Source organism: Myotis daubentonii, chromosome 11, assembly GCF_963259705.1.
Source record: "Myotis daubentonii chromosome 11, mMyoDau2.1, whole genome shotgun sequence".
NCBI lineage: Eukaryota > Metazoa > Chordata > Mammalia > Chiroptera > Vespertilionidae > Myotis > Myotis daubentonii.
The window spans coordinates 74,612,065-74,638,987 of record NC_081850.1 but is presented as its reverse complement, the minus strand read 5'-3'; the positions used below and the strand labels follow the sequence as shown (position 1 = coordinate 74,638,987).

Sequence of the window (26,923 nt, the reverse complement as noted above, 5' to 3'; positions counted from 1 at the left end):
CTCAGTGGATAGAGCTTCATCCTGAGGACTGAAGAGTCCCAGGTGTGATTGGGGTCAAGGGCACATGGCCCGGCTGTGGGCCCGACCCCGAGTGGGGGCGTGTAGCAAACAGCCCATCAGTGATTCTCTCTCATTGATGTTTCTCTCTCTCCCTCGCCTTCCTGTCTGAAATCAATACAAATATATTTTAAAAGAAGAAGTCTTTGTGGACCAAAAGCACAATCAGACAAAAAGAGTGAAGGTAGAAAGCCACCGTTTATAATAAAGGAGAAGGAAGGTCTTGCGAATGGTAATGTGAGCCACAAAGGGAATCGATGGACAGGGAAGGGGAAGGAAAGGGGCAACGTACAGTAGAAAAGTGACGCTAGTGGGAGCGATGGCATCAGAAGCTCTCGGGGAGCGTGTGGTCACCGTGGGGAGGGGATTCTGGGATCGGAAATCATTACTTTGGCCCGGCCTGTCCTGTGACTTACCCTGGGGCAGGGCAATGTGGAGAGGCCTGGGTTAGACAAAGATCGCTGCAGGGGAAGCAGGGGCGACCTCCTGACTAGGAGGGGCCATGATTCGGGCGGCCGATGAGCAGGTCCCGGCTCGAGGGCCGCCGGCCGGTGAGCAGCAAGAGGCTCGCACACCCCTAGTCCCAGTACCGGTGGTGGCTATACAGCGCAGAGAGATTCGTTTTCGGGCGATCATAGCACCTACGCTGAGACCTTGCTGCATGGGACAGGATGGAGGCCGGGAAGAGAAAGAGCCGCCTCCTGCTTCGGGATGAGGGACAGAGGAGAGGCAGGCGGACTGCGGAGAAGCAAAGGACTGAAAAGCCCCACGGTCTCGGGGGAAATCAGGCCCCATGCCGGCTCCGGCCTCCGAGGGCCCAGCGTGGAGGCGGGATCTCAGCCGTTACCGGTAGAAACGGCCTCCGGGTGAGAGGTCGCCACGAGGAACGGACAGCGGCTGAACCAATGGGCCCAGCTCACGGGAGCGGATGTGGACTCCCATTGGTGGTTGTTGGGCGCGACCAGCAGCCAATGAGTTCGCCCTAGGGGCGTAGCGGTGACGTCAGTTGCGTAGGAAGCTGCTTCGAATCGGTGGCGGCCAGCTTGATGGTCTGGACCAATCAGCGGGCTCCAACTAGCAGAGCCTTGACCAATCGGCGGCCTCCACGACGGGGCTGGGGGGAGGGTATATAAACGGAGTCGGGGGACCGCGAGGTAATCGCTGTCCGAGTCATTACACACTTAACTGGGTTTGGGGTTTCGTGAGTGCGAGAGGTAGACAGGTAAGCGCCGCGGCCTGCTTTTCCAGACCTGCCCTTCGTCTTGTCCACTGCTCCTCCTGACCCCGGGCCCTTGTCTCCCCCAGATCGGTAACCTCGGTGCGTTTCCTTGCTTGGGCCTGTGCCTGGATTGCTTGCGACGCCCTGCCTGCCTGCTGACCGACAGCGAACGCAAGATGAAGCTCTCTCTGGTGGCTGTGGTGCTGCTGCTGCTCGGCGCAGCGCGGGCCGATGAGGAGGACAAGAAGGAGGACGTCGGCACGGTGGTCGGCATCGATCTAGGGACCACCTACTCCTGGTAAGTGGGGTTTGTGGGAAGGAGAATGGGCCTTTCCCCCGTGGGCTGCGGTGAGAGTGGCTGAGCTGATGGTTTCCGTTCGTTTGTGTGTTTTTTCCCCTCCAGCGTCGGGGTGTTTAAGAACGGCCGCGTGGAGATCATCGCCAACGACCAGGGCAACCGCATCACTCCGTCTTATGTGGCCTTCACTCCTGAAGGGGAGCGTCTGATCGGCGATGCAGCCAAGAACCAGCTCACCTCCAACCCCGAGAACACGGTCTTCGATGCCAAGCGGCTCATCGGCCGCACGTGGAACGACCCGTCTGTGCAGCAGGACATCAAGTTCTTGCCTTTCAAGGTTCGGCCGGGTTTTTTCACGGGATAGGAAGTGGGTGGTGGTGGTGGGAGTATTTAAGATGGAGAAGTTACGGAAAAACAGTCTTGACGACAAAAGAGGAGAGAGGCACGGTACATGTAATAATATTTATTTAATCATTCTGGCATGTTACTGAATTTACTAAAGTTTGCAGACACACTTCACACATAACTACTCTGTCCACCATAGTTCAAGATTAAGAGAAGTTTTTTTGGTCAGTATTTAGCTCCAGGGGATCAAAGTTAATCAAACTGTGAAGGGAGGAAATGTCTCTCAGACAACCCTCTCTCCCCCCACCCCCCCTTTTTTTTTTTTTACAAACCCCCTTTTTTTAGAGTTTGAAGTGTTGTTGCTTCTGTGTCTGCAATAATAATCATTCTTTAAAATAGGTGGTTGAAAAGAAAACTAAACCATACATTCAAGTTGATATTGGAGGTGGGCAAACAAAGACTTTTGCTCCTGAAGAAATATCTGCCATGGTTCTCACTAAAATGAAGGAAACCGCTGAGGCTTATTTGGGAAAGAAGGTAAGTTTCTCTAGAACATGTTAAATATTTTTATTACTCGTGTTCTTGATCGTGTTGTATAAATGCCTTCATTGTTTTTATAATTTGAATCTGAATGACATTCATGTATTATCAGTTTTAATTACGTGCATACTTTACTGTAGGCCAAACAAAATGCTAGGGACTTTACCTGGGTATAAAATTACATATATTATGCCCATTTTAAAAATAAACTAGCTTAGAAACTAAAGTGATGATTTGACTAACTTAAATAAGGGTAAAGCCATGTGATAAAAGACAATTACCTTTTGTTATCTTTTTAGGTCACCCATGCAGTTGTTACCGTACCAGCCTATTTCAATGATGCCCAACGCCAGGCAACCAAAGATGCTGGGACTATTGCTGGATTGAATGTTATGAGGATCATCAATGAGCCGTAAGTGTTAAATTCAAAGGCGTGGTATAGTTGCTAAATAGAGAAATTGTAAACTTATCTAACTTATCTGAACTTTTTTTTCTTTTTAATTCTCCTAACAGGACAGCAGCTGCTATCGCTTATGGCCTAGATAAAAGGGAAGGGGAGAAGAACATCCTTGTGTTTGACCTTGGTGGTGGAACCTTCGACGTGTCTCTTCTCACCATTGATAATGGTGTCTTTGAAGTTGTGGCCACGAATGGGGATACTCATCTGGGTGGAGAAGATTTTGACCAGCGTGTCATGGAACACTTCATCAAGCTCTACAAAAAGAAGACTGGCAAAGATGTTAGGAAAGACAACAGAGCTGTGCAGAAACTCCGGCGGGAGGTAGAAAAGGCCAAACGGGCCCTGTCTTCTCAACACCAAGCAAGAATTGAAATTGAGTCCTTCTTTGAAGGAGAAGACTTCTCTGAGACCCTGACTCGGGCCAAATTTGAAGAACTGAACATGGTACGCTCCTTGTTTTTGCTTTGCCGATGAGACCTAGTAAGATTGAGACAATGCATTTAGAAATCTAGACAATAAGTCAGTATAACAGGCATCATAATAGTAATTATTGTCTTTTATTCTAGGACCTGTTCCGCTCTACCATGAAGCCTGTCCAGAAAGTGCTGGAAGATTCTGATTTGAAGAAGTCTGATATTGATGAAATTGTTCTTGTTGGTGGCTCCACTAGAATCCCAAAGATTCAACAACTGGTTAAAGAGTTCTTCAATGGCAAGGAGCCATCCCGTGGCATAAACCCAGATGAGGCTGTAGCTTATGGTGCTGCTGTCCAGGCTGGTGTACTCTCTGGTGATCAAGATACAGGTAGGTTAATGTTGCAAGCATCTTTCACAGTGCTTCAGCAGCTTGATGGGGAGAGTATAATTAGCTGTTGCTTTAGAAAGCAATAGAATATGAGCATCAAGGTCACATACCTAGTAAAGGGTACAGTGAGGTCAAGACCTGGTGCACTTCTAAGATCCTTAGCAACTATATTTACTTAACTGCTTCTAAAATGGTTTTGTATAGAACCTAACCAAATAGAAAGACGGAGAAGATAAAGTTGTATTGGTCATGGGGAGACTGCTTAGTAATTCTATGACTCTTTAATTAGAAATTAACTCTGTCATTACCTTTGCAGGTGATCTGGTACTGCTTGATGTATGTCCCCTTACGCTTGGTATTGAAACTGTGGGAGGTGTCATGACTAAACTGATTCCAAGGAACACTGTGGTGCCCACCAAGAAGTCCCAGATCTTTTCTACAGCCTCTGATAATCAACCAACTGTTACAATCAAGGTTTATGAAGGTAATTGCTTATATTTGTTAATATCATGGTATGTGTGTGAATACATACATGACTTCTTGCTTTTAATATACTCTATTGAATTGAAAAGACTAGGAAAAGAAATATCTGTGTTTTCAGATGGGGGTCCCTAACTAGTGTTGAGTTGGGAATAGTTGGCATTAAAATCTAGTTCTTGCCGAAACCGGTTTGGCTCAGTGGATAGAGCGTCGGCCTGCGGACTGAAAGGTCCCGGGTTCGATTCCGGTCAAGGGCATATACCTGGGTTGTGGGCACATCCCCAATAGGAGATGTGCAGAAGGCAGCTGACCGATGTTTCTCTCTCATCGATGTTTCTAACTCTCTATCTCTCTCCCTTCCTCTCTGTAAAAAATCAATAAAATATATTTTTTAAAAAAAATCTAGTTCTTATCTAGCTTCCTAGCACTACTACCCATTAAAAATAATTTCTGAGCTAGCTTTAAATTATAAGAACAAGAAAAGGGTTCATGTAAAGCCGGTGAAATTCAATTAAAAGTTAGTAGGAACACTTGGATGGCATGGCTCAGTGGTTCGAGTGTGTCACAGTTCCATTCCCAGTCAGGGCACATGCCCACAACCCAGTGTGGGGCGTGCAGGAGGCAGCTGATCAATGATTATCTTCCATCATTGAAGTTTTCTCTCTCTCTCTCTCTCAGAGGAGAGAGAGAGAGAGAGAGAGAGAGAGAGAGAGAGAGAGAGAGAGAGAGTTAGTAGGAACTTAATTCACTTAGTCCCATTTGTTACTTCTGGCTTGATAGGAGTGCCTTTGCCACTGTAGGCTCTGACAGACTGAAATGCAAGGATCCACATGTACTAATGTTGGTCATTAACAACAAGATTTTTATGTGTAACTTCCAGGTGAACGCCCCCTGACAAAAGACAATCATCTCCTGGGAACCTTTGATCTGACTGGAATTCCTCCTGCTCCTCGTGGGGTCCCACAGATTGAAGTCACCTTTGAGATAGATGTGAATGGCATTCTCCGAGTGACAGCTGAAGACAAAGGTACAGGCAACAAAAATAAGATCACAATTACCAATGATCAAAACCGCCTGACACCTGAAGAAATTGAAAGGATGGTCAATGATGCAGAGAAGTTTGCTGAGGAGGACAAAAAGCTCAAGGAGCGCATTGATACTAGGAATGAGTTGGAAAGTTATGCCTATTCTCTAAAGAATCAAATTGGAGATAAAGAAAAGCTGGGAGGTAAACTTTCCTCTGAAGATAAGGAGACCATGGAAAAAGCTGTAGAGGAAAAGATTGAATGGCTGGAAAGTCACCAAGATGCTGACATTGAAGATTTCAAAGCCAAAAAGAAGGAACTGGAAGAAATTGTTCAGCCAATTATCAGCAAACTCTATGGAAGTGCAGGCCCTCCCCCAACTGAAGATGAGGAACCAGCAGACAGGGATGAGTTGTAGACACTACTCTGCTAGTGCTGTAATATTGTAAATACTGGACTCAGGAACTTTCGTTAGGAGAAAATTGAGAGAACTTAAGTCTCAAATGTAATTGGAATCTTCACCTCAGAGTGGAGTTGAAAATGCTATAGCCCAAGTGGCTGTTTACTGCTTTTCATTAGCAGTTGCTCACATGTCTTGGGGTCGGGGGAGAGGAGAAATTGGCTGCCGTAAAAAGTGGATAAGAAGCTGGTTAGGGCGTGTGTTCACCGTGGAAATGTTCTATTTAACAATTGGGTCATGTGCATCTGGTGTAGGAACTTTATTTTCTACCATAAGTGACACCAATAAATGTTTGTTATTTACACTGGTCTAATTTTTGTGATAAGCTTTCTAATAAGGTCAATCATTTATTTTAGGTTTAGATTCTTATGGGGGGTGGGGTTTTGAGGTAACTATGGGAACTTGCCTAACTTCAACTTAATTCACCCATATCCTCACTTAGGCAAGGGTCATTTCACAATGCCCAAGAGGGGTGTTTTCTGGAACATGTTTGAAATGTCCTATTTCCCCTTATCCTTCTAAAACTTAACTTTCTGATGGCTTTTTATTTTTATTTTTGGATTTTTATTATTGATACTTTAGGTTGTTTGCATTGTCTTAAGACTTGAAAAAGATCACTGATGTTAACTTTACCCACTTGAATTCATTATTTTAGGGTGTAAAGGTATATTTTGAACTTCACTGTCAGAATCCCCATCTGAAATTTCTCACTACCAAGGGCTACTGGAGTGGGAGCTAGGATGGTGACCTTGAAACAACATTAAACTCCACTGCAATTGTGGATCAAAGGCAGTCATTTCTGTCATGACAGGTGCAAGATTACTTGGGTTGGCTTCCCGAGGAAAGGGATGGTCATGAATAAGTAGCATCATCAATAAGGGGCAGGCTATTTGGCACTAACATGATATCCAATAAGACCCAAGGATAACTGTTTTTAGATGGGCAACTGGCCAGAAGGTTAATTTGCTAACTGGCAGAATGGGACCTGATGGCACGACTGTTAACTCTGAGGCCAGAACCTTGGCTGCAATGCCCAGAAGCATTTGGATAGGCCTGGAGTAATACTTGTCTTCAGGCCAAGTTGAATACAATCACAGCAGTGCTGTGTGCAGTGGGGTTAGTGGGTAGTTGGGAAAGACGGACCAGTCTTCTTTCCTGACCCCAATGGCTCTCACTACCAAATGCCAATAGTCTGCACCTTTCTGAGGAGCAGCTACTGAATACTGAAAACACACTTGAACCTGTAAATGTCCACTTGATTTATACAGTTTATGTTGTACCTAACAATCATGATTTCTTCAACATTTAGCAACCAATCTCACCTAGGTTGTACTGCTGGTAAAACCTTTTATGTAACTGAGGTTTTTGCACTGGGCTATCCATTTCCTCACCTACCAAAGTAGGTAAGAGCAAGAGGGTTATATAGTCAAAATATTTTGGAGTTATAAAACGGCTTAGGTTTCACTTTTCTGAGAATAACTGACATTTAAAAGTATCAAAAATGGTGGGTTTTATTAGTCAACTACAGTCACAATACAATCATCATAGATTTCCCCTTCGGTATTCATCCCACCAAACACAAAACAGAGCAGTGAGTCAGTCTGACTTTCCTCATGTGAGTCACCATCTTGGGTCACTCCTTCGTCAGCAGAGTCCCCTTTCTCAGCATCACAGTTCAGAGTGACAGGATTTGGATCTTCCTCAGAAGTGCACATCACTGGCCATGGAATGACACACATGGAATGGTCCAATCGTCCCCGGGGTAGAGAAGTGTCAAATTTAAGTAAGGTCCAGTGCTGCTTCTCTGTTAGGAACAAAAAAAGAAATGAACAACACATACTAATGGTAGTGTTACTGCTTTGATGAAGTCATTCCCTAAAAGTTTGGTTTTCATTCCCTTGGATTTAGATGTGGAGGGACCAAACAGAAACCAACGCACTGTGGTACTTTTAAAAAAATAGTCACATCTATAATAATAAAAGTGTAATATGCTAATTAGACCAGACAGCCGAATGACCTTCCGGACAAAGCCAGGGCTGTGAGGGCTGAGCCCCTTGCACGAATTCTGTGCATCAGGCTTCTAGTTTGCTTATAAAGACCCATGGCTCTGGCCACATAGCTCAGTTGGTTAGAGCATCATCCTGATACGCCAAAGTTGTGGGTTCCATCCCTAGTCAGGTCACATGTAAGACTCAACCAATGAATGCATAAAGCATAAATAAGGGACAACAAATCAATGTTTCCGTCTCTCCCCCTTCCTCTCTAAAAATTCAATTGATAAAAATTTTTATAAAGACCCCCAGGGTACACCTACTTACCTGTGTGATATTGGTACATTGTGTCCAGTGCTCCTGTAGGAGTCATCCCTCCGAAGACATACAGGTGTTTCCCCACAGCCACAGCTGAGTGGGCAGCACAGCCTGGGGGAGCTTCCCCAGTGGGACTTAGTTTCTGCCACTTCATGTCACCTGCCAAGAGAAAGAAAGTGGGCACTCCATAGCCTGCAATGTGCTTTCAAACTTATCAGACTCCTACAGTTCACAAACCAGTGACAATGTCACTGCCTAGGAGCGCTGAGAGGCAATACACCAAGGTTAGTGTGCATAAAAATTACTTGTGGGGGGGGGAGTTTGAAATCCGGTTTGGGTCTCCAGGAAGGGGACTTAATCTGTAGTTTCAATGAGCATTCCAGGTGATTCTGATGTAGGTGGTCTTCAGAGCACACTGAGGTCACCTTTGGTGACTATCACCTTTAGGTATCTTGGAGCCCAGAAGTAGGTGAGGTTACATGTGCGTGCATGTTTTACTAGAAAATACTAACAGTTCTTTAGAAAGCAACTTTGCCAAGTACTAGCTAGACCAGGGGTGGGCAAACTTTTTGACTCAAGGGCCACAATGGGTTCTTAAACTGGACCGGAGGGCCGGAACAAAAGCATGGATGAAGTGTTTGTGTGAACTAATATAAATTCAAAGTAAACATCAACACTAATAAAAGAGAAAAATGGTAATTGGCGTACGAGCTACCCTTTTCATTGGCTAATCAGGGCTGTATGCAAATTAACTGCCAACTAAGATTGGCAGTTAACTGCCAACAAGATGGCGGTTAATTTGCATATGTAGGCACAATGCAGGGAGGCGAAAGGGAAAGCAGGAAGAAGCCCCCTGCCACTGACAGTGATCGGAAACCCAGGGGGGAGCTAAGAGCTGCCCCCCAGCCATGATAGGAGAATCAGGTGCCTTTTCCGCCCTGGCCAGTGATAGCAGGAAGTAGGGGTGGAGCCAGCGATGGGAGCTGGGCAAGGTCGAAGCTGGCAGTCCCGGGAGCTAGGGGTCCCTTGCCTGGGCCTAAAGCGAAGCCCACGATCGCGGGGCTGCTGCAGCTGCGGGTCCCCGCTGCCCGGGCCGGACGCCTAGGCCAGAGGTGTCAGGCCTGGGCAAGGGGCCTATCCTGCGATTGGAGGGTGATGGGGTCAATGCCTGAGGGCTCCCAGTATGTGAGAGGGGGCAGGCTGGGCTGAGGGACACTCCCCCCCCACACACACACCCAGTGCACGAATTTCGTGCACCGGACCCCTAGTCATTACATAAAAGGGTACGGTCTTTTTTTTTTTTTAGTTTTATTCATTTCAAACAGGCCGGATCCGGCCCGCAGGCCGTAGTTTGCCCACGGCTAATAGACACTTTAAATATCTTGCTTGCTTAATGCTCATAAAGGCCCTATGAAATTGCTATTGCTTCTGCCTACCCCCTTTCTCACAGATAACAAAACAGGATTAGAGAGGGAAAGAGACCTGTCAGAGATCCCACAGCGAGCACATGGCAGAGCTAGAATTGTGCTCGGGTCAGACTCCAAACCCTGTGTTCTCTATACTGTAACTTTCTGCCTTCCAAACTATTTCTGCATCTTTTCTTTTTTTTTTTTTTTTTTTTTTTAAATATATTTTATTGATTTTCCACAGAGAGGAAGGGAGAGAGATAGTTAGAAACATCGATGAGAGAGAAACATCAACCAGCTGCCTCCTGCACATCCCCTACTGGGGATGTGCCCGCAACCCAGGTACATGCCCTTGACCGGAATTGAACCTGGGACCTTTCAGTCCGCAGGCCGACGCTCTATCCACTGAGCCAAACCGGTTTCGGCAATTTCTGCATCTTTTCAACAAGCATTTAAATGAGGCTGGGACTCACTGGATTTTGGGGTTAGAGATCCACCTGGTTAGGAAAGTAGGAAAAAGAGCCAGGAAGTAGTTTCTCCGCACAAGAGATAAGGACTTTCTTTTTAAAAGTAAGTATTTAAAGCTCTTTTGACTGCCTGCAAGAAACACTTCTGTGAAGATGTTTTCCATCTGTCAATTCAAGATAGGGGTCCAGAGTTGGAAGGGAGAATCACCCAGTTCTGACAAAATTCTAGTCAATGCAGGAATCCCAGCCAGTGTCACCTGGCCTCAGATGTCACCAAACCAGAGAACCCATTGTTTGGCAAGGTAGATGGATACACTGCACAGCAGTTCTCATGCCTTCTGGCCACTGTTCCAATTCTTGTAGTCTGGACCAACCCAGAACATGTTCATTTGTTTGTCCATCTATACTTTTCTTTTTCTTTTTTTATTCCATCTATCCTTTAACAGCGGTTGCCAACCGGTGATCCTCAGATGAGCACTCATCACCAGGACACTGAGCTAAGTGCTACAAATACAATGGGGAACAAAAGAGACCAAGTCCCTGTTCTAAGGAGCTCACAGTCTGAAAGAATGACCCAGAAGGAGTCCAGGCTTTCTAGGGCACGTCAGCCCTTCAGACACTTTAAGACTATTCTCATCTTCTCCCTAACTTTTCTCTTCCCCGTGTTTTTAACTAGTTAGCATGACAGTTCTGGTCACCCGCCTCCAGACACACTCTAGAACAGCGGTTCTCAACCTGTGGGTCGCGACCCCTTTGGCGGTCGAACGACCCTTTCACAGGGGTCGCCTGAGACCATCCTGCAGATCAGATATTTACATGACGATTCATAACAGTAGCAACATTACAGTTATGAAGTAGCAACGAAAATAGTTTTATGGTTGGGTCACAACATGAGGAACTGTATTTAAAGGGCCAGAAGGTTGAAAACCACTGCTCTAGAAGTTGTCGATGCCTCTCATGGGCCTGGGGTTAATGGCTAATGCCTGAAAGAAATCCAGTTGGGGAACACAAAGTATAAGGAATTTTACTGAAAGAGCAGGCAGGATTGTTGGAAGGATGAGATCATTAATAGCTAGCCACATAGCAAAAGCTCAGATGTGATTGCTTTTATTGTTATTTAGTAGTAGTAGTATTCAGGCCACATTTGACAGACTAGGAAAGATTACCCACATCTAGGATTAAGGCTATCTTCTATCAAAGCACATTTTATTTAACTTCACGCAGACACGCTCCCATGCCCTCCACCCTACTTACTTGTATCAATGCAATGAAGGTCATCATAGAGTCTGTCCCCTGCCAAGCCTCCATGGATGAAGAGCTTCGTCCCTGCTGCCACCATCACATGACCATGCCGGGGGGATGGAGGTTTTCCAAGTGTCTCTGGCTGTGACCAGGTCAGAGTGTCTAGAAAAGTAAATTCATTGACATCAGATGACAAAGCTATGAAGCAAGAACACAAGAAATACACCCAGCAAGCAGAGACGCTCCAAGCAGAACATGACCTTGGAGTCATTCACTCTGACCCATCAACGCAATCCAGGCCTCCCTCTCTCCACAGCCGTGCAGTGTCTGCTTGGCTACTTCTAGGGCTGGAGAGTTCACTACCTGACATGCCTGCCCTTTCTACTGGGCATTAGGAATCATTCCCAGGTTTCAATTTAAAAAGACCGCCATCTGGTTGAGTCCAGGTCATGTGGCTTCAAAGTTCATGCTTTCAACCACTAAGATCTACCCTTGTCCCTGCAAATGTAAGCTGCAGAACAGTATTTGTAATTTGATTCCACGTGTTTTTAATAATTTCAAAATTAATACATGTTCACATATACTTATACACATGATTTACAAATGCATAGGGAAAGTCTGGAACTGCCAACAGGGTTTACCTCTGTCTGGGGAGTGAAAAAGAAAGGCGAATGGAGGAACTTTTATCTTTTTACTTTATAAACTATACTGTTCCAATTTTTTAAATTGACCATTTATACCTTTTTAAATGCAAATTTTCTGTGGGAAGAAGATATCAGCTAAGGGTTATACTGAAGAAGTCTAGAAGTGAGACACTTGGCCAGGATGTCATTTGCTTTTCTTTTCTTAAAATATATTTTTATTGATTTCAGAGAGGAAGGGAGAGGGAGAGATAGAAACATCAATGATGAGAGGGAATCATTGATTGGCTGCCTCCTGCACACCCACTACTGGGGATCGAGCCTGCAACCCGGGCATGTGCCCTTGACTGGAATCGAACCCGGGACCCTTCAGTCCGCAGGCCGACGCTCTATCCACTGAGCCAAACCAGCTAGTGCTTCTGTTTTCTTTTTTTAAATTCTCACCCGAGGATATTTTCCATTGATTTCTAGAGAGAGTGGAAGAGAGGGAAAGACAGAGAGAAATATCAATGTGAGAGAAACACATCAATTGTTGCCTCCTGCACATGCCCCAACCAGGGCTCGGGCCGGAGAGGAGCCTGCAACCAAGTACATGCCCTTGACCGGAATCGAACCCCGGACCCTTTGGTCTGCAGGCTGACGCTCTATCCACTGAGCCAAACTGGCTAGGGCCAGGATGTCATTTTCTTTTTAATACATTTTTATTGATTTCAGAGAGGAAGGGAGAGGGGAAAGAGAGACAGAAACATTAAAGATGAGAGAATCATTGATCTGCTGCCTCCTGCACAACCCGTACTGGAGGTCAAGCCCGCAACCCAGGCATGTGCCCTTGACTGGAATCGAACCCAGGACCTTTCAGTCCACAGGCTGATGCTCTATCCCCTGAGCCAAATAAGCCAAGGCATGGATATCATTTTCTAACCTCTGCTTCCCACATCTGGTCAGCTGTGGACCAGGTAAGTGGCAGCCCTGTGTGGCCCACCCGTCCATACTTGCGTCAAACACATGAAGCTTCACATCCTGCACGGGCTGGGTGCCTTTCTCTCCGCCCCCAAAGACATACAGCTGGTTTCCAATGGCTGCCGATGATGTGTGGAATGTTCGTGGGGATGGTCGGGGGGTGGTCACCTCTGGCGTGGTCCAAGTCCTGGTTTCTGGTCCAAAGAGAATGAAGGCACCTAAAATAACCAGACTGAGGGGCCTCTGACCTTGACTTGGGCTGGGCAGTGTCACCTTTCAAACCCCAATCTCCAAGGGGGGCAGTGTAGGTCAAAGCAATGATCTCATGCCACCAAAGTCAAGGATGGGGAAGGGGCAATTCTTAGAATTTTCCCAGATAAATCCAAATCTCCAAGACTGAAAAGCCACAATTACAAGTAAGAATGAGGTCGCCTTGTTTTTGGAGGCCTTCAAACACCCTCCTTGAACCCTCTTCCACTCTGCTGACTCCTGCCCTATGTCATTCAGAGGAACCCATCATCTGCCAAGAGTCATTCCCACCAGATTCTAGAAACCAAATGTGCCAAATTTCCCAGGATATATATGTGGCCATTAAAAGAAAGTAGACAAGAAAAAAGAAAAAGAAATTAAGTGTTTTTACAGTTTCAATGTTTTCACTAATAATTAGTCCCTACTAAATAATAAGTGTTAAATAAGCATTAGTTTTCCATTTTACAGATAAGGGGATTGAACAGAGATAGATGAAGTCATTCATTTAAAGGTGACATGGTTAGTAAATGGTTGAGTTGGGATTCAAACTCTTTCGATAACACTAAGATCTAAGTATTTTCCACTTTTCTGACTTGAGAATAAAATTTTATCACCTGGGTAAGTGTATATAGAAGCTTATTTCTTTTTAGAATGATGTGTGAATTTTATAGAAATTAATGCATTAATTGAGCACCTTCTTTGTGCAGAATTGTTGCCTTGTGCACTCTGCCATCCCCACTAAACTCACTCAGCCATGGGAGGTGGACAGAAAGTATCTCCACTTTGCAGATGAGGGGACTGAAGTTCCTAAACCCTTTCTTCAGGTCACAGGGCTTGTAGAGTAAGGGTTTGAACTAAGATCTGTCAGGACTCCCACACTCGTCCTACCATAACACACCAGGAGTTATTTCTTGCCTGGCAAATTCTGTGCCTTTTGTAAAAGTCTTCGTCCAATATACAAAGTGACCCATGACGCATTTGTAATATGTGTGGGACTCGGACATGAACCTGGAGACCAAATGAGTCTCAGTCTATATCCAAAGCCAAATGAAAGTGTCTCTATAGCTACAGAGCTTGGGGAGCTATTGGGTCTTAGGGGGAGTTAGAAGGCCCACAACCTCCAGAGTCAGAAGGCCCTGGGGTGGTGTTGCTGCCAAGTCAAACAGCAGCACAAATAATCACAAGGGAGTTCTAAGCCATTTGACAGACTTGTCTTAGCAACAAAAGCAACTAATGATTCACTTTCATTTTTCACATTTCTTGGGCACCGTGTCAAATTATGCTTTCTAGGAGAGAAAAAGGGATCTAGTGGAAAATCTAACTCCTCTGACAGAGGCATTCCAAATTCTCAGTCACTTTATTTAAACAGATGCCATCATTGAAAATCAAAAGGCCAGGGTTCTAGACGGATTTCCATCTGCCAAACTATAGCTACATTAACCACAGCAATCATTACTGAGCATTAACCTTGTGCCAGATATGGAGTTAATTTAAATCCTTGCCAAACTCAACAAGGTAGGAACTATTAATATCCCAAAGTGACAAAGAAGACCAACTATTGTGCAAATAAGTCTAGTGTTGATAGAGGGACTGGGCAAGAGTTGACTGTCATGTGAAAAAATGTCCAAGTTACTAGTAATTATCAAAATGAGTATTTAAACAATCAGATACAAGATGTTTTTGCCTAGTCAAATTAGCAGTGTTTAAAAATGACAAATGCAGTGTCAGTCAGGAGTAAAACAGCACTATTAAACACAGCTGGAGATAAGTTCAAAAAAATCTTTCTAGAGAGCAGTTGGGTAGCACATAACGAAAGCCTTAAAGTTCACCATGTTTTGCTTTTTTAAAAATTTTTCATTTCTGGGCATCAACTCTAAGACAATAATTTGAAATACAGTCAATGTCTTCTGAACAAAGAGGTTCACTGCTCTGTTATTTATAATGGCAAGAACCTGAAAACCTAGATTTTAAAAAAACAGGAGAATTATTGTATTGTCATAAAATGGAGTGTTATGCAGCCATTAAAACTGATTAACAAAGCACTGTTATTAATAGGACATCACTTATATAAGTAATTATGAAATTAAAAAGAAAAAAGTACAATAGTATAGTGGTGAAAATAGTATGATCTCAGGCTTATAAAAATGCAGATGAAAGACAGAAAGGAAATACACAGAAATGTTAATAGCCTTAATGTCATAGGATTGTGGATAGTGTTTGCCCACTTACTTACACTTTTCAAATGTTTTACAATGAATATAAATTACTAGAGGCCCAGTGCATGGAATTCGTGCACAGGTAGGGCCCCTAGGCTTGGCTGGCGATCAGGGCCGATCTGTGGGGCGACCAGCGGGGTGATGGGGAGCCCCCGCTGGCACCCACCTTGGCCAGCCTGGCACCGCCCACTCGCCAGCCCCGCCCCCCACCATCACTACTGCCAGTCACCTCCCACAAGGCGACCGACAGGTGGGGCGACTGGGGGGGTGGCGCCTGCCCACTCGCTGGTTGGCCTCGCCCTTGATTGCCCCACCACTGCTACCCCCAGTCGCCTCCCTCTGTGGGGTGACCAGTGGGGTGATCAGGGGACCCCCTGCTGGCACCCGTCTTGGCTGGCCTGGGGCATGTGGGCTGGGGGCAGCTCTTGCGTTGCGCGTCTGCCCGTTGGTGGTCAGTGCCTGTCATAGCAACCGGTTGTTCTGCTGTTTGGCAATTTGCATATTAGGCTTTTATTATATAGGATATGCATAAAGAGAAAACAACACACTATTTTAACTGACAAAAAGACAAGTCCATCTCTCATGGGTGGTTCAGCCACACCTGCTCAGTAGTGATGTTCCTAAATTGCCCCCTCTCTGGTAAAACTGCCAGTGAGACTACTAGGACCTTTGCACTTTTTGGCCAACAAAATATACTAGGAGGATCTAGGTCAGGCACTGCTGGCATTTTAGACCAGATAATTCGTTATTGTGGGGCACAGTCCTGTGCATTATGGGATATATAGCAGCATCTCCGGTCTCTACCCAGTAGATGCCAGTAGCAAACTGCCCCCCAACCTTCCCAAGCTGGGATAACCAAAAATGTTTCCAGATATAGCCAAATGTCCCCTGAGGAGCGCAATCACCACCCTGAACTAGGTAACAGGTTCTAGCCTGGCTCAGACTCCCTAGAGACTTTAGGAAAGCCACTTCCCCTGGACCTGGGGTGCCCCCTGGCATAGCTGTTCTCTGAAGTCTCTTCCAGCTTTGGCTTTTAAGAAGCTGATAACTGAATATGCTACTAGGAAAACAAAATGCAATTCTGCTATTTTCAGATTCTGCTAGAAGTTCAAATTCCTGTTTTCTCTGAGGTCAGCAAAGTTCGATGGATAATTCAATGCAATCCAAATGGGATTTGCTACAGGAAATGAACTGAAATTTTATTTATTTATTTATTTAGGTAAATAAAATAACCTTTGGCTACTTACCAGGATTCAGAACTTGTAGGCAATTTCGATTTCCTGACTGGTTGGCACCTCCAAACACCCAGATGCTGTGAGGTGTGCAAGAGGGAATGAAGCTGGCATGCTCATACCGGGGCAAGAGGCCCTCCGAGGTGGCCAAGTCCCACTGGTGTGTTTCTAGAAAACATTTCACCCAGTTTCTAGATTGGGGCTGCCAACTGTTTAGATTGCTTGGCAAACTTAGGGGAGGGGAGGGAAGAGAAAACAGTCAAAAGCATAAATGAACAACCATCAGATTACTTAAAGGGAATGTGGTCCAACTCCGAAGAGTTCTGTATTAGACACTTCAGGGACCATCCACAAACCCTTTTCTATGGAAACTGTCCCCATTTTCCCAACCACAGGGGTTGACCCCAGAACCTGTTTGTACTACAACACCTTGACTTTCTAGCCTTAGCTTATTGGGTCAAAGGTAGCCACCTGACCCCAAATAGGCCAATCAGATACTCCCTCCCAAGAGTCCAGAATTCAAACAAATTCCTGGACTTGGGGGGCCATCTTCTACCATGTGTGGACAGGCAGAGAAAGCCAAAGTATGGAGGAGAGAAGAATGAAATATCTACATAAAGGAGATCTCCCCAAAGAGAGTGAGAAAGAAAGTAGAAGGTGTTTTTTGTTGTTGTTTTGTTTTCACAGATCTCCAATTCCTGCTTCCTCTCTCTCCTGAGATGAGAGACCCTTGGATTCCAACCCTTGGATTCCTCTCTTTATTGGTTTAAAGGAGTTTCTGCGACTTACAACTGAATTATTTCTGGCTAAAACGAGTTCACAGAATAATAATACCTAACCCATTAGTTATTTTAGCTAGTAAACCATTTACATAGGACTTTCACAGGCCTATCTTGTGGGATCATTACAACCGTAAGTGAATCATTTTACAGGATACTGAAACCCAGCTGGTTTAGACAGATTAGCCAGACAAAGTTAGTAAGAGGTGACAACAACAATGTAACTGAATTAGACAGAGAGCTTCTTGAGGGCTAGAAGAGATTTGATTTACCTTTGATTCTGGTGCAGGCTGTAGAAATTCAAATGCCTACACAGGAGTGGAGGGAATGTGGCAAATTGGAGCCTGAGAGCCCCATTGATAGGTGGCAGTCAGCTCCAAGTAATTGTTGCCATGTAGACACATAGGCCTACAGATGTCAGATCTTCCAAAATTATCAAAAGAAGCCAAACCATTTCAATTTTTATATGTAGACTTCTGCACATTTGGTTGGCAAACAACTCAGATTAAAACAATAACAGCAGCCCTAACCGATTTGGCTCAGTGGATAGAGCATTGGCCTGCGGACTCAAGGGTCCCAGGTTCGATTCCGGCCAAGGGCGTGTACCTTGGTTGCGGGCACATCCCCAGTGGGGAGTGTGCAGGAGGCAGCTGGTTGATGTTTCTCTCTCATCGATGTTTCTAACTCGCTATCCCTCTCCCTTTCTCTCTGTGAAAAATCAATAAAATATATTAAAAAAAAACACAAATAAAAAAAAAACAATAACAGCAATATTACAAGCACCTAACAAAACATGTATGAGTCACCAGTTTTCTCCTGCCATTGTGTATCGTACATAATAGTTACCATTTGTTTATCCGTCCATCCCTCCATTCAAATATTTATAAAGCACCTACTCTGTGCCAGGTGCTACTGTTAGTGGCTGGGGATACAATGATGAGCAGTATAGCCATGTTTCTTGTTTCCAAGGAGCTTATACTCTTGTGGGGAAGACAGATGAGAAACAAATCCACGAAATAAGGAAGATAAGGATGGGAAAGTACAAGATACTATGAAAATATAGAGGGTGGTTGTGACATTGTGATTTATATTCAGAAATATATGTATTTGACCTTCATCACTTCTAGGCACAGAGCTCCTAAAACCCTTGGAACTTCCTAAGTGGTAAGATGGTAAAGGTGTCTTATGCAACAAGTCCTGGTCAATCACACCTGAGCTTGTTAGGGCGGTGACTTTATGAAAAGCCTCTAAGGATGAGACTGGTTGCCAAGGAAACCAACTCTATGATTAGAGGGTTGGAACTTTCAGCCCTTACCCCTGCCCCCATCTCTGGTTGTTACCTGTACTTCTGACTGACTGGTTATATTTCAAAGTTTCCCATGATCCCTTCTCCTTAGGTTTAATTAATTTGCAAGCACTGGGTCACAGGACTCAGAGAAACATGTTGCTTGATCACCAGTTTACTGTAAAAGAATATTTAACTCAGGAACAGCCAGATGGAAGAGATGCATAGGGCAAGGTATACGGGAACGGGAACGAAGGTGCTGCTTCCACACCCTCTCTAGATGCGCCACTCCCCCACATCTCCATGTGTTCACCACCCTGGATGCTCTCTCTCTCTGAACCCTCTCCTTTTGGGGTTTTATGAAAGCTTTATTACATAGTCATGGCTGATTAAATCATTGGCCACCAGCAATTGATTCAGCCACCAGCTCCTCTCTCCTCCCTAGAGGTGGGGAACGTATTACTGAAAGTTCCAACCCTCTAATCACCAGGTTAAGAGTCCTGGTGACCAGCCCACATCCTTAAGTACTTTCCCAAAGTCACCTCATTACTATAACAAAAGACGCCTTTATCACTCTCAATACTTAGGAAGTGCTAAGGGTTTGGGGAGCTGTGAGCCAAAACTATGGGCAAAGACTAAATATGTATTTCTTATAAATCACAATATCAGAAATATGAAAGATGCATAGTAGCCAAGTGATGAGAAAGGGAAGAGCCCTCCAAGCAGAGGGAATAATAATACATGCAAAGGTTTGGAGACCAGAATTCAAGATGTGTTCAAGAATCCAAAGGACACTCAGTGTAGCAAATGGGGATTTGGGAAAGCCATGAAATAAAGTTGGGAGAGGCTTGACATGCAGGAGTGACACAGTCAGATTTGTATTTTAGACAATACTCTCTGGCGAAGTATGGAAAATGCACTGTAGATGGGGCTAAACTTGGAAGCAGGGAGACCAGAGAGGAGGCTGCGGTACTCTAGTTGAGAGATGACAATTCTTGGACTACAGTGGTAGTGGAAATGGACAGACATGGATGAAGGGAGAACTGTTTAGGGCTTAGTGAGTAATTGGATATGTGGATGGAAGAGGAGGTGGAATCATCAATGTCTCCCAGAGAAATAGGTGATAAATGAACGGCTGAATGTCCAGGGCTCCATACGGACTCTTTCTCCCAAAACATGGTGTACTGGTTGGGTGCTCTGCTGAGACCGCAGGGACCTCTCAGTAACGTTCATTTTCTTAGAGGAAAACGCTGCTGTGTGTGCTGAACTGGTGTTCCCAGGAATGCTCTGGTCCTGGCCAGCACCACAAAGCCCTGCCCGCTGGCTACAGGCACATGCTCTGCCGCGGCTGGTCTTACCCAGGTCCATGGTGTGCACATCGGAGAAGCTTCTGTTTGGATCTGCTCCCCCAGCAATAAAGACCTTCCCTCTCTTGGCATCACCAACGGGGGGTAAGTACGAGCAGCTGTGGCCAACCCGAGCACATGGGCCATCTCCAGCGGGGGTCAGCGTGTACCTGCCAAAGGAGGGATGTCTTCAGGAGGCCTGAGCAGAGAATAAGTGCAGCAGTGTGTTCTTCCTATTTCTCATGACATATTCATAAGAACGAGGGTCTTATGCAGACACAGAACACTTTAAACTGTGTCCAGCAAAGCAGCATTTCCACTTGCATGTGACCTTTGACTTTCCAATTTTGTTATTACTTTCATCTCACATTAACCTAATGGTGATGCACTGGGGTGGTAACTGTCCCCATCTGGTGGATAAACTGACACCCAGAGACGTCCAGTGGTGTGTCCGAGCACAGGATGGTAGTTCTGAGCTTCGTTTGTGAATTCAGACGGACCTAGGTCAAGTCCAAGTTCAGATGCTTTCTAGATGTGTGATCTTTTGGAAGCCACTTAACCTTTCTGAACCGACATTTCCTTATTTGTAAAACGAGAGCAATAGTTCTTACCTGTGAAGAGTAAGATGAAGTCTTGTAACAGTGCAGGGAAGGACTCAGTACATGGTGGCTAGAGCTCTATGTGCAATCATCACACAGGAACCTACAGCCCCAGCACTCTTGCCACTACACAGTGCTGCTTCCTGCTCTCAAGTAATATTCACCAGAGTCTACTGATTTTCAGAGCTGATGGAAGCCAAAGCTAGGACTTTGGAAAGTCAAATACAGGACCCAGTTATTCCACTCTTTAAAGTTATTCTGAATTATGATTGAGAAATCATACTGGTTGGAAAACTTCCTGCTTGGAAAAGACCATCCTGTAGCTATTTTGAGGCCCTGTCTTATCTGACCTCTTTGGCTCCTTCTTTCTTCTTGTACCTTCTCCTTACCTAGCTACTCCATTCTCCTCCTTTTTGGTTCTCTACCCACTTTTCTGGGGGCTCTTTCTGACTCCTTCTCTGACTCCTTTCCCACCAGCCTTCTAACCCTCAGTACCGTTGGATTGTCTTTTCAGCCTGTGCTTGCTTACCTGATCCATTTTACCTGTATGGACGACTTCAGTTACCACCTATCTATATATTTGTCAGTCATTTCCAAAATCTTTATTTCTTTCCCAGATCTCTGGCCTGATGTTCAGATTCACAGATCCCATTACACCTGAGTAATGACTAACAACGTACCCTGCATGCTGCTAACTTCATTACAACCCCAGTTGCACTTCATCTGCACAAAACCCCTTTGAGGACAGTAAGTACTGTTATTATCATCATTTGAGTTTTACAACTGAGGACCCAAGGCTTGGGTAAGGTTAAATAACTCAGCCATCCAGACACATGGTGAATAAGACAACAAAAGGTCCATGCCTTCACAGCCCTTAAAGGCTAGTTGAGAAGAGAAACATTAAACAGACAAGTTCACAAATATCTGTTTCATTTAAATTGCACTATAAAGGAGTACAGGGTAGACAGTATTAGAACATATCCTAGGGGCACCTTACCCTGTAAGGAGCTAGGGGAGGCAGGTAGTCCAGGAAGGCTTCCTGAAGAAGCACCACCTGAACTGAAATCTGATGTATGGGTAGAAGTTAGTTGGACAAAGAGAGGCACGAAAGATGGAGGGAAAGAGTGATCCAGGTACAGCGACCAGCACATACAGTTGCTGAGTGGGACAGGGCAAGGCATGTTAAGGAAGAGAAAGAGGACAAAGGCTGAGCACAGGGATTTGAGGTCGGAAAGCCAGGCAGGGGCAGATCATGCAGGGCTCGGTGGGCCATTTTAAGGACTCTGGTTTTGATCCTAAGACCAATGGGAGGCACAAAAGGGTTTTAAACTAGGGAATGCCATGGTCAGATTTATGTTGTGTAGAGGGCAAGAGTGGACACAGGGAAGCCAGATTGAAGACTCCCTTGCAAGGTCCTACAGCAGCTCTGCCCCATCCACCTCTACAGCCTTCTATGGTCCTTGCTTCAGCACAGGTCACATTTCATCGCCATCACCTGCTTCGTCTGTTAGCCCCCACTACAGTGAGACTATTCACCTTTGTATGTCCAGCACCTACACAGCAGCTGCCCCTGTCAGGCCAGTGTCAGTTATTGAATGAAGGGTTGATTGACATGCAGCCAAGAAACAGGGAAGCCAGTTAAATCCAAAGCCGATTCCCTGAATATCTTAAAAACGAGTCACAGCTTGGCGGGGGGAAGACACAGGGTTGAAGCTGAGGATGCCAGATGGCCAGGGCCTTCCTCTTCCTGGTAAGTGGATTTTAATAAAATCAACATCTGCTCTGATAATTATTGCCCCACTACCTTTCCTCTGAAGACCTTCTCAAATGGTTTGAGGCTAATTACCAGAATCTGCCCACAGTTTTATCTCTACCCTTTTCAATAGATGTTTAAATGTGTTAGTAAACCACTTATAAATGAAACAAAAACTTATGTTTTTCTCTGTCTGCATCCTTCCTTACAGACCATGTTGCTTTCCTGGGCTTGTCTCCAGGCTCCAAGACTGGCAGCTGCTTCATGGTGTTCTACATACAAGAAAGAAAGGCACTTTTTAGAAATTTATGATTATCTTCTACCTAAAACACAGAATTAGGTCGCTTCCCTCTTTAAAACCTTTCCTGTTGATGTACCAATTTCGAGGATCTGATGAATTTGAATAAGTATTACCAACCTTTTGATAGCAAGGTATATTTGAGAGGCAAATATAAACACAACTTTCTAAACACAATTACAGGAGTGTTTTGGCTAGTTTTCAGTATTTGTAATTTTCACGCAGAAGAGGCATACATCAAAATAAATTTTCAGAGGTCAAGCTTATGTTTATCAAAAGATAAAAACATTTTCAAAGGCTGACAAATACTGAACTCTAGAATAAATCCTAGCCTCATCACCACATTCAAAGGTTTCTGATCTCAAACTTTTTCCCAGGCACTCACTCCCATTTCTTGCTATATTGAGCTGTTCTTGCTATATTTGTTGTTCCTCTAACATGACAAGGCCTTTCATAACTTGCATCTCCTGCTGTTTCCCTTACCTGAAATGTTCCTTCCCTTCCTTTCAACCAGCAAACTCCTAGGTAACCTCCACAACCCGGTTGGAATGAACCTTCTTCCATAAAATCTTCATTGATTTGCTGCTTTCCACTTACGATCCTCAAATGACTTCCTTCTCCCTCTGAAGTTATCTATTAAACCACCATCATTGCAGGGATCACCGTGAATGTAATTACCTACGAAAATGTCTCTACACTAGATTCTAGTCTAAATTCCAAGAGAGCTGGGCCTGTCGAATTCCTACAGAAAACCTACCTACGGGTCCGGCATGGAGTAGAATTGAAGGATGAGCGAATGAAGAAAGTGGATGAGATTTCTGGGAGATGAATGGATAAATCCAACCTTGGCCGTAAGCCACTGCCTGCTGTCCCCAAAGCCCAAAAGCTCAGTGGTATAAACTTCGTGTGGGCGGGGATATCTCCAGTCGCGTCCCCGCGTGGCAATGACAGGGGACAGGAGACAGGTCGGGGGAGAACAGGCCGGCCGCTTTCCATCCATGTGCCCAGGCCAGACCCGGAGGAGGCCCTCCCCAACCTGGCCCGGACCCACTTCCACGCCCCTAAAGGATGAGGTCGCCCCCGCCCCAGGATCGTCCTGTGACCCTCAAGCCCAGACCGCATTACCTGCAGCGGCTTAGGTCAGCCCCGAGCTGTGGCCCCGCCCCGAAGCGGGCGGGGCTTAGGCCGTCACTCAGTCCCAGACCCGGAAAAGCGAGGCAGCCAACGCTCCCCCCGCCCCACTTGCAGGATCCAGCCCCCAGGGATCGCCCTTAAAGGGGGCGGGGCGGGTCCTAGGGGCTGGGAAGTAGACGATTCATTTCCGGGGCACCAATTAGGGCTCTTCTCGGGGTCTTAACCTGCCTGCGGAGTCAGAAAACCAGGGCTGCTTGGAAAGGACTTACAAGAGAAATGCTGGAGGTTGGGCGTCCACGTGGGTGACCTGATTGTGGGATATCCTAGAGGGGCTGGGATATTTTCAGTTCCAGCGGCTGTTGGAAATGATTTCTGGGTGAGATATGAAGATGGAAGCCCAGAGTTGCTTAAGAGAGCCGCCTGTGAATGAAGCCAACACAGGAATTAAGAGGGCCAGGAGATGGAGCGAGCCTGGATCCAGCCATGCCTGAAGCCAAAATTACCTCTTTGAACATTTCATTTATGTGAGCCAAAAGTTTTTTTTCCTTAAGCTAATTTGACTTAATTTTACTCCTTATAAAATAAAAGACTCCTAATAAATGACCTCTCGGTAGGAAGAAAAAAAGGAAATGGTTTCTGAAAGGGAGAGTTAAGGATGCTTTCCCGAGTGAGAATCTCCCTGCGCAGCCTTTAGGCTAGTTCAAGTTTTACCGCCTTTAACCGGCTGACTCACTCCAGAATTAGCGTGTATGATAACCATGGCGGGCACTATGGAGAACCAAACAAGGTTCTGGCCCCCCTGGAGTTTACAATCGAACTAGAGAGAGAGATTAAATAAAAACAAACAACTAGGTACCTTTGTAAAAAGTGCAAGGAATAGAAAGTCCGTCCACGAAAGTGTCTATCCTTGGGTATCTATACTTTTCTCTGGGCCTCGGTGTCGCTCCTGTAGGGTGGAGCTAAGATTTCATAATCACGAGGTTATGATGGGGAATACATGAGCTAATGTATTTAAAGGGGTCAGTGCCCAGCCGCTGGTGCAGAGCTGGTCCTCCGTAAAGTGTCATGTTCTTCCTAGCTATAAACCAACTCTAGATACCAGTCCTGAATGGGAAGTATTCATCTGCCTTATCTCTGGTCTCCATAACCATCAGTTCTCTGTGGCTTTCCTCAAAATGGATAGGTGGCTCACCTATGTCTATGTTTTAGAGAATCTCGAAACCACTTAGGAGGGTTGAGGCCAGTTGTAGCGTAGGAAACAGCCAAGAACAACAACAGGAGCTCCTTAAGTATAACCTATGGTAGCTTAGTGGGAAGAAGAAAGACACACTTGGGTTCAAATCCAGGCTCCAGCACTAACCATCTAACCCTGACATTTGGCAAGTTCATTACCCGCTCTGAGCCCCAGTTCCCTCATCTCTACAATGGGGAATAGTAATACCTACCTCCCAGAGGGAGCAGCTGTGAGGATTCGATAGAACAGGTGAAAAGCCAACTTGGTAAATCTTCTAGCTAGCTACTTGAAACCATTATGAAAATTTATTGACAAAATGGAATGTGAGATCTGAGCTCTCCTCACTGTTCAAACACCCTATTTCAAACATCCGGAGTCTTTGTGACTGCCCATATTAATGGGAAAATCTCCACTGACTGTCTGCCTAAGAGGAGTTTAGGAATAGTCAGTCATTCTGATTTCCTTCAGCAAAGAAAACCAAGGCCAGGTTGGCTCTGCCTTATGCCCATGTGCATTTACATGGAGATTTTTGCTCGGAGCTGCAGAATGCTTTGACATCCCTATGTCTTTTGGCTAGATCCATTTCAAGGTGACATGGGGGAGTTGTGCACAAACAAAAATTGGAAGAGGTTTGTGGGCGAAAGAGCAACCAGTTTTAATTGTGGAACCTATGCTTTTAGACTAGAAATCACATTTCAGAAAGAGCTGGAAGGAACTTCTGAGATCTATTTTTATAATGGAAATCAAGGCCCAGAGAAATTAAAATGACTAACTTACGTATATGGCAGAACCAGGAGACTACACCTCCTGCTTTGTGCAAGGAAGATTAACAGCATATTCCAGTCAGCAAGCTCTGCACACCGGCTCTGTAAAAAACTATTACCTCTTCTAAGACCTTGCTTGCCTACATTCAGGGATGCTTCCCTCTCTCTGCTCTGGATTTCAACAGTGAGGTTCATTGAATATGGTGGGTCTGCAGAATGGAGCATCTTAATGCCAGTTTGGCAATGTGAACAGTACCACCTATTTTCACTAAAATGGTATCACTAAAAGGGGATACCATCTGCTTTCATTACCTACCTGTTCACTAACTTATCAGCAAGGGAACCAATGATGCTGGTGACACCTTCTTTTCAAGCACTTTATTTGTCCTCCGTCCCAATGCTGAGAAGGTATTTTGGGTAAGATTCATTCCCAGTTACTGAGGTTCAGAGATGAAAAGTGAATTGCCAGCTTTCCAAAAAGGACTGTAATTTTTTTTAAAAAAGTCAAACAACAGTAGTATCTTTTGCTCACTTGCAAGTTTTTTCAACAAGAAACAGCATATTCTCCCTATAGTTTCCCCCTCTAAAGTCTTAAATGTTACCTCTTCAGAAAGGCCTTTCTTGTCCACCCAATACTCAGAGATAACACATTGCACCCACTCTGTACATAATATTGTTTTAAGCCCTTTCCATATTAACTCTATTAAATGTCAGTACAAGCTTATAAGGTAAGTAGTGTTCTTATCTCCATATGAAGTAGACACTGTTATTACAATTTCCATATTGTAACTGAGTAAACTGGTGCACAGAAAGGATAAATAACTTTGCCAAAATAACATGGTGAGTAAAAGACTTGAACTCTGGCTATCTGATGCTTGAGTTGGTTGGAGCATTTTTAAAAAGTCCTTACAGGAGGATATGGGAGAGAGAGAGAGACACACAGAGAGAAACATCGATGGGTCGCCTCCCGCACATGCCCCCACCGGGGTTCAAACCGGCAACCCAGGTATGTGTCCTGCCCACAATCGAACCCGCAACCTTTTAGCTCAGGGGACGATGCTCCAACCAACTGAAGCCACCCGGCCAGGGCCAGACTTACCTAATTTTTAATTAGGGATGTTCGGGTGAGAGAATGCTTAAATGGGTCACAGTGAGAAACCAGGGAATGGCTACGGTTACCTACTTCGTTGTTTTGCCTGGAAAAACCTCGCTGGTCCCCAGAGGTGAAAGTCTGGAGAAAGAAAACGGGAGGAAAACAGGAGTATCTAGTATCAAAACTACAAATCCCAGCCCGCCCCGCGGCAGACAACTACGGGTCCCG

The 26,923-nt window shown here is 45.2% G+C and overlaps 2 protein-coding genes across 11 annotated transcripts; one reads left to right on the top strand and one right to left on the bottom strand.

The window, feature by feature from the left end:
* The first annotated feature begins 1,137 nt into the window (after nucleotides 1-1,137).
* Nucleotides 1,138-5,990, top strand: HSPA5 (heat shock protein family A (Hsp70) member 5). The gene is made up of 9 exons (XM_059658005.1): nucleotides 1,138-1,279; nucleotides 1,363-1,574; nucleotides 1,680-1,911; nucleotides 2,319-2,456; nucleotides 2,759-2,871; nucleotides 2,973-3,363; nucleotides 3,486-3,723; nucleotides 4,040-4,207; nucleotides 5,084-5,990. Exons 2-9 carry the CDS (start codon nucleotides 1,453-1,455, stop codon nucleotides 5,644-5,646), a joined length of 1,965 nt encoding a protein of 654 aa, XP_059513988.1. The 5' UTR covers nucleotides 1,138-1,279; nucleotides 1,363-1,452; the 3' UTR covers nucleotides 5,647-5,990.
* A 1,191-nt stretch (nucleotides 5,991-7,181) lies between these two features.
* RABEPK (Rab9 effector protein with kelch motifs) lies at nucleotides 7,182-26,920 on the bottom strand. Of its 10 annotated transcripts, XM_059658008.1 has the most exons (11): nucleotides 26,786-26,920; nucleotides 25,919-26,085; nucleotides 24,461-24,563; nucleotides 23,874-24,024; nucleotides 22,386-22,444; nucleotides 19,833-19,990; nucleotides 16,426-16,578; nucleotides 12,746-12,907; nucleotides 11,125-11,274; nucleotides 8,007-8,156; nucleotides 7,182-7,492 (listed from the first exon to the last, which is right to left on the bottom strand). In XM_059658008.1, the coding sequence occupies exons 5-11, from the start codon at nucleotides 22,436-22,438 to the stop codon at nucleotides 7,203-7,205; spliced, it is 1,116 nt and encodes a 371-aa protein (XP_059513991.1). In that variant the 5' UTR covers nucleotides 22,439-22,444; nucleotides 23,874-24,024; nucleotides 24,461-24,563; nucleotides 25,919-26,085; nucleotides 26,786-26,920; the 3' UTR covers nucleotides 7,182-7,202. The 10 variants fall into 10 exon arrangements, with proteins under 10 accessions (XP_059513991.1, XP_059513990.1, XP_059513992.1 ...); XM_059658007.1 differs by lacking the exon at nucleotides 24,461-24,563; XM_059658009.1 differs by lacking the exons at nucleotides 23,874-24,024; nucleotides 24,461-24,563; nucleotides 25,919-26,085; nucleotides 26,786-26,920 and adding an exon at nucleotides 23,596-23,687.
* Between the last annotated feature and the right edge of the window lie 3 nt (nucleotides 26,921-26,923).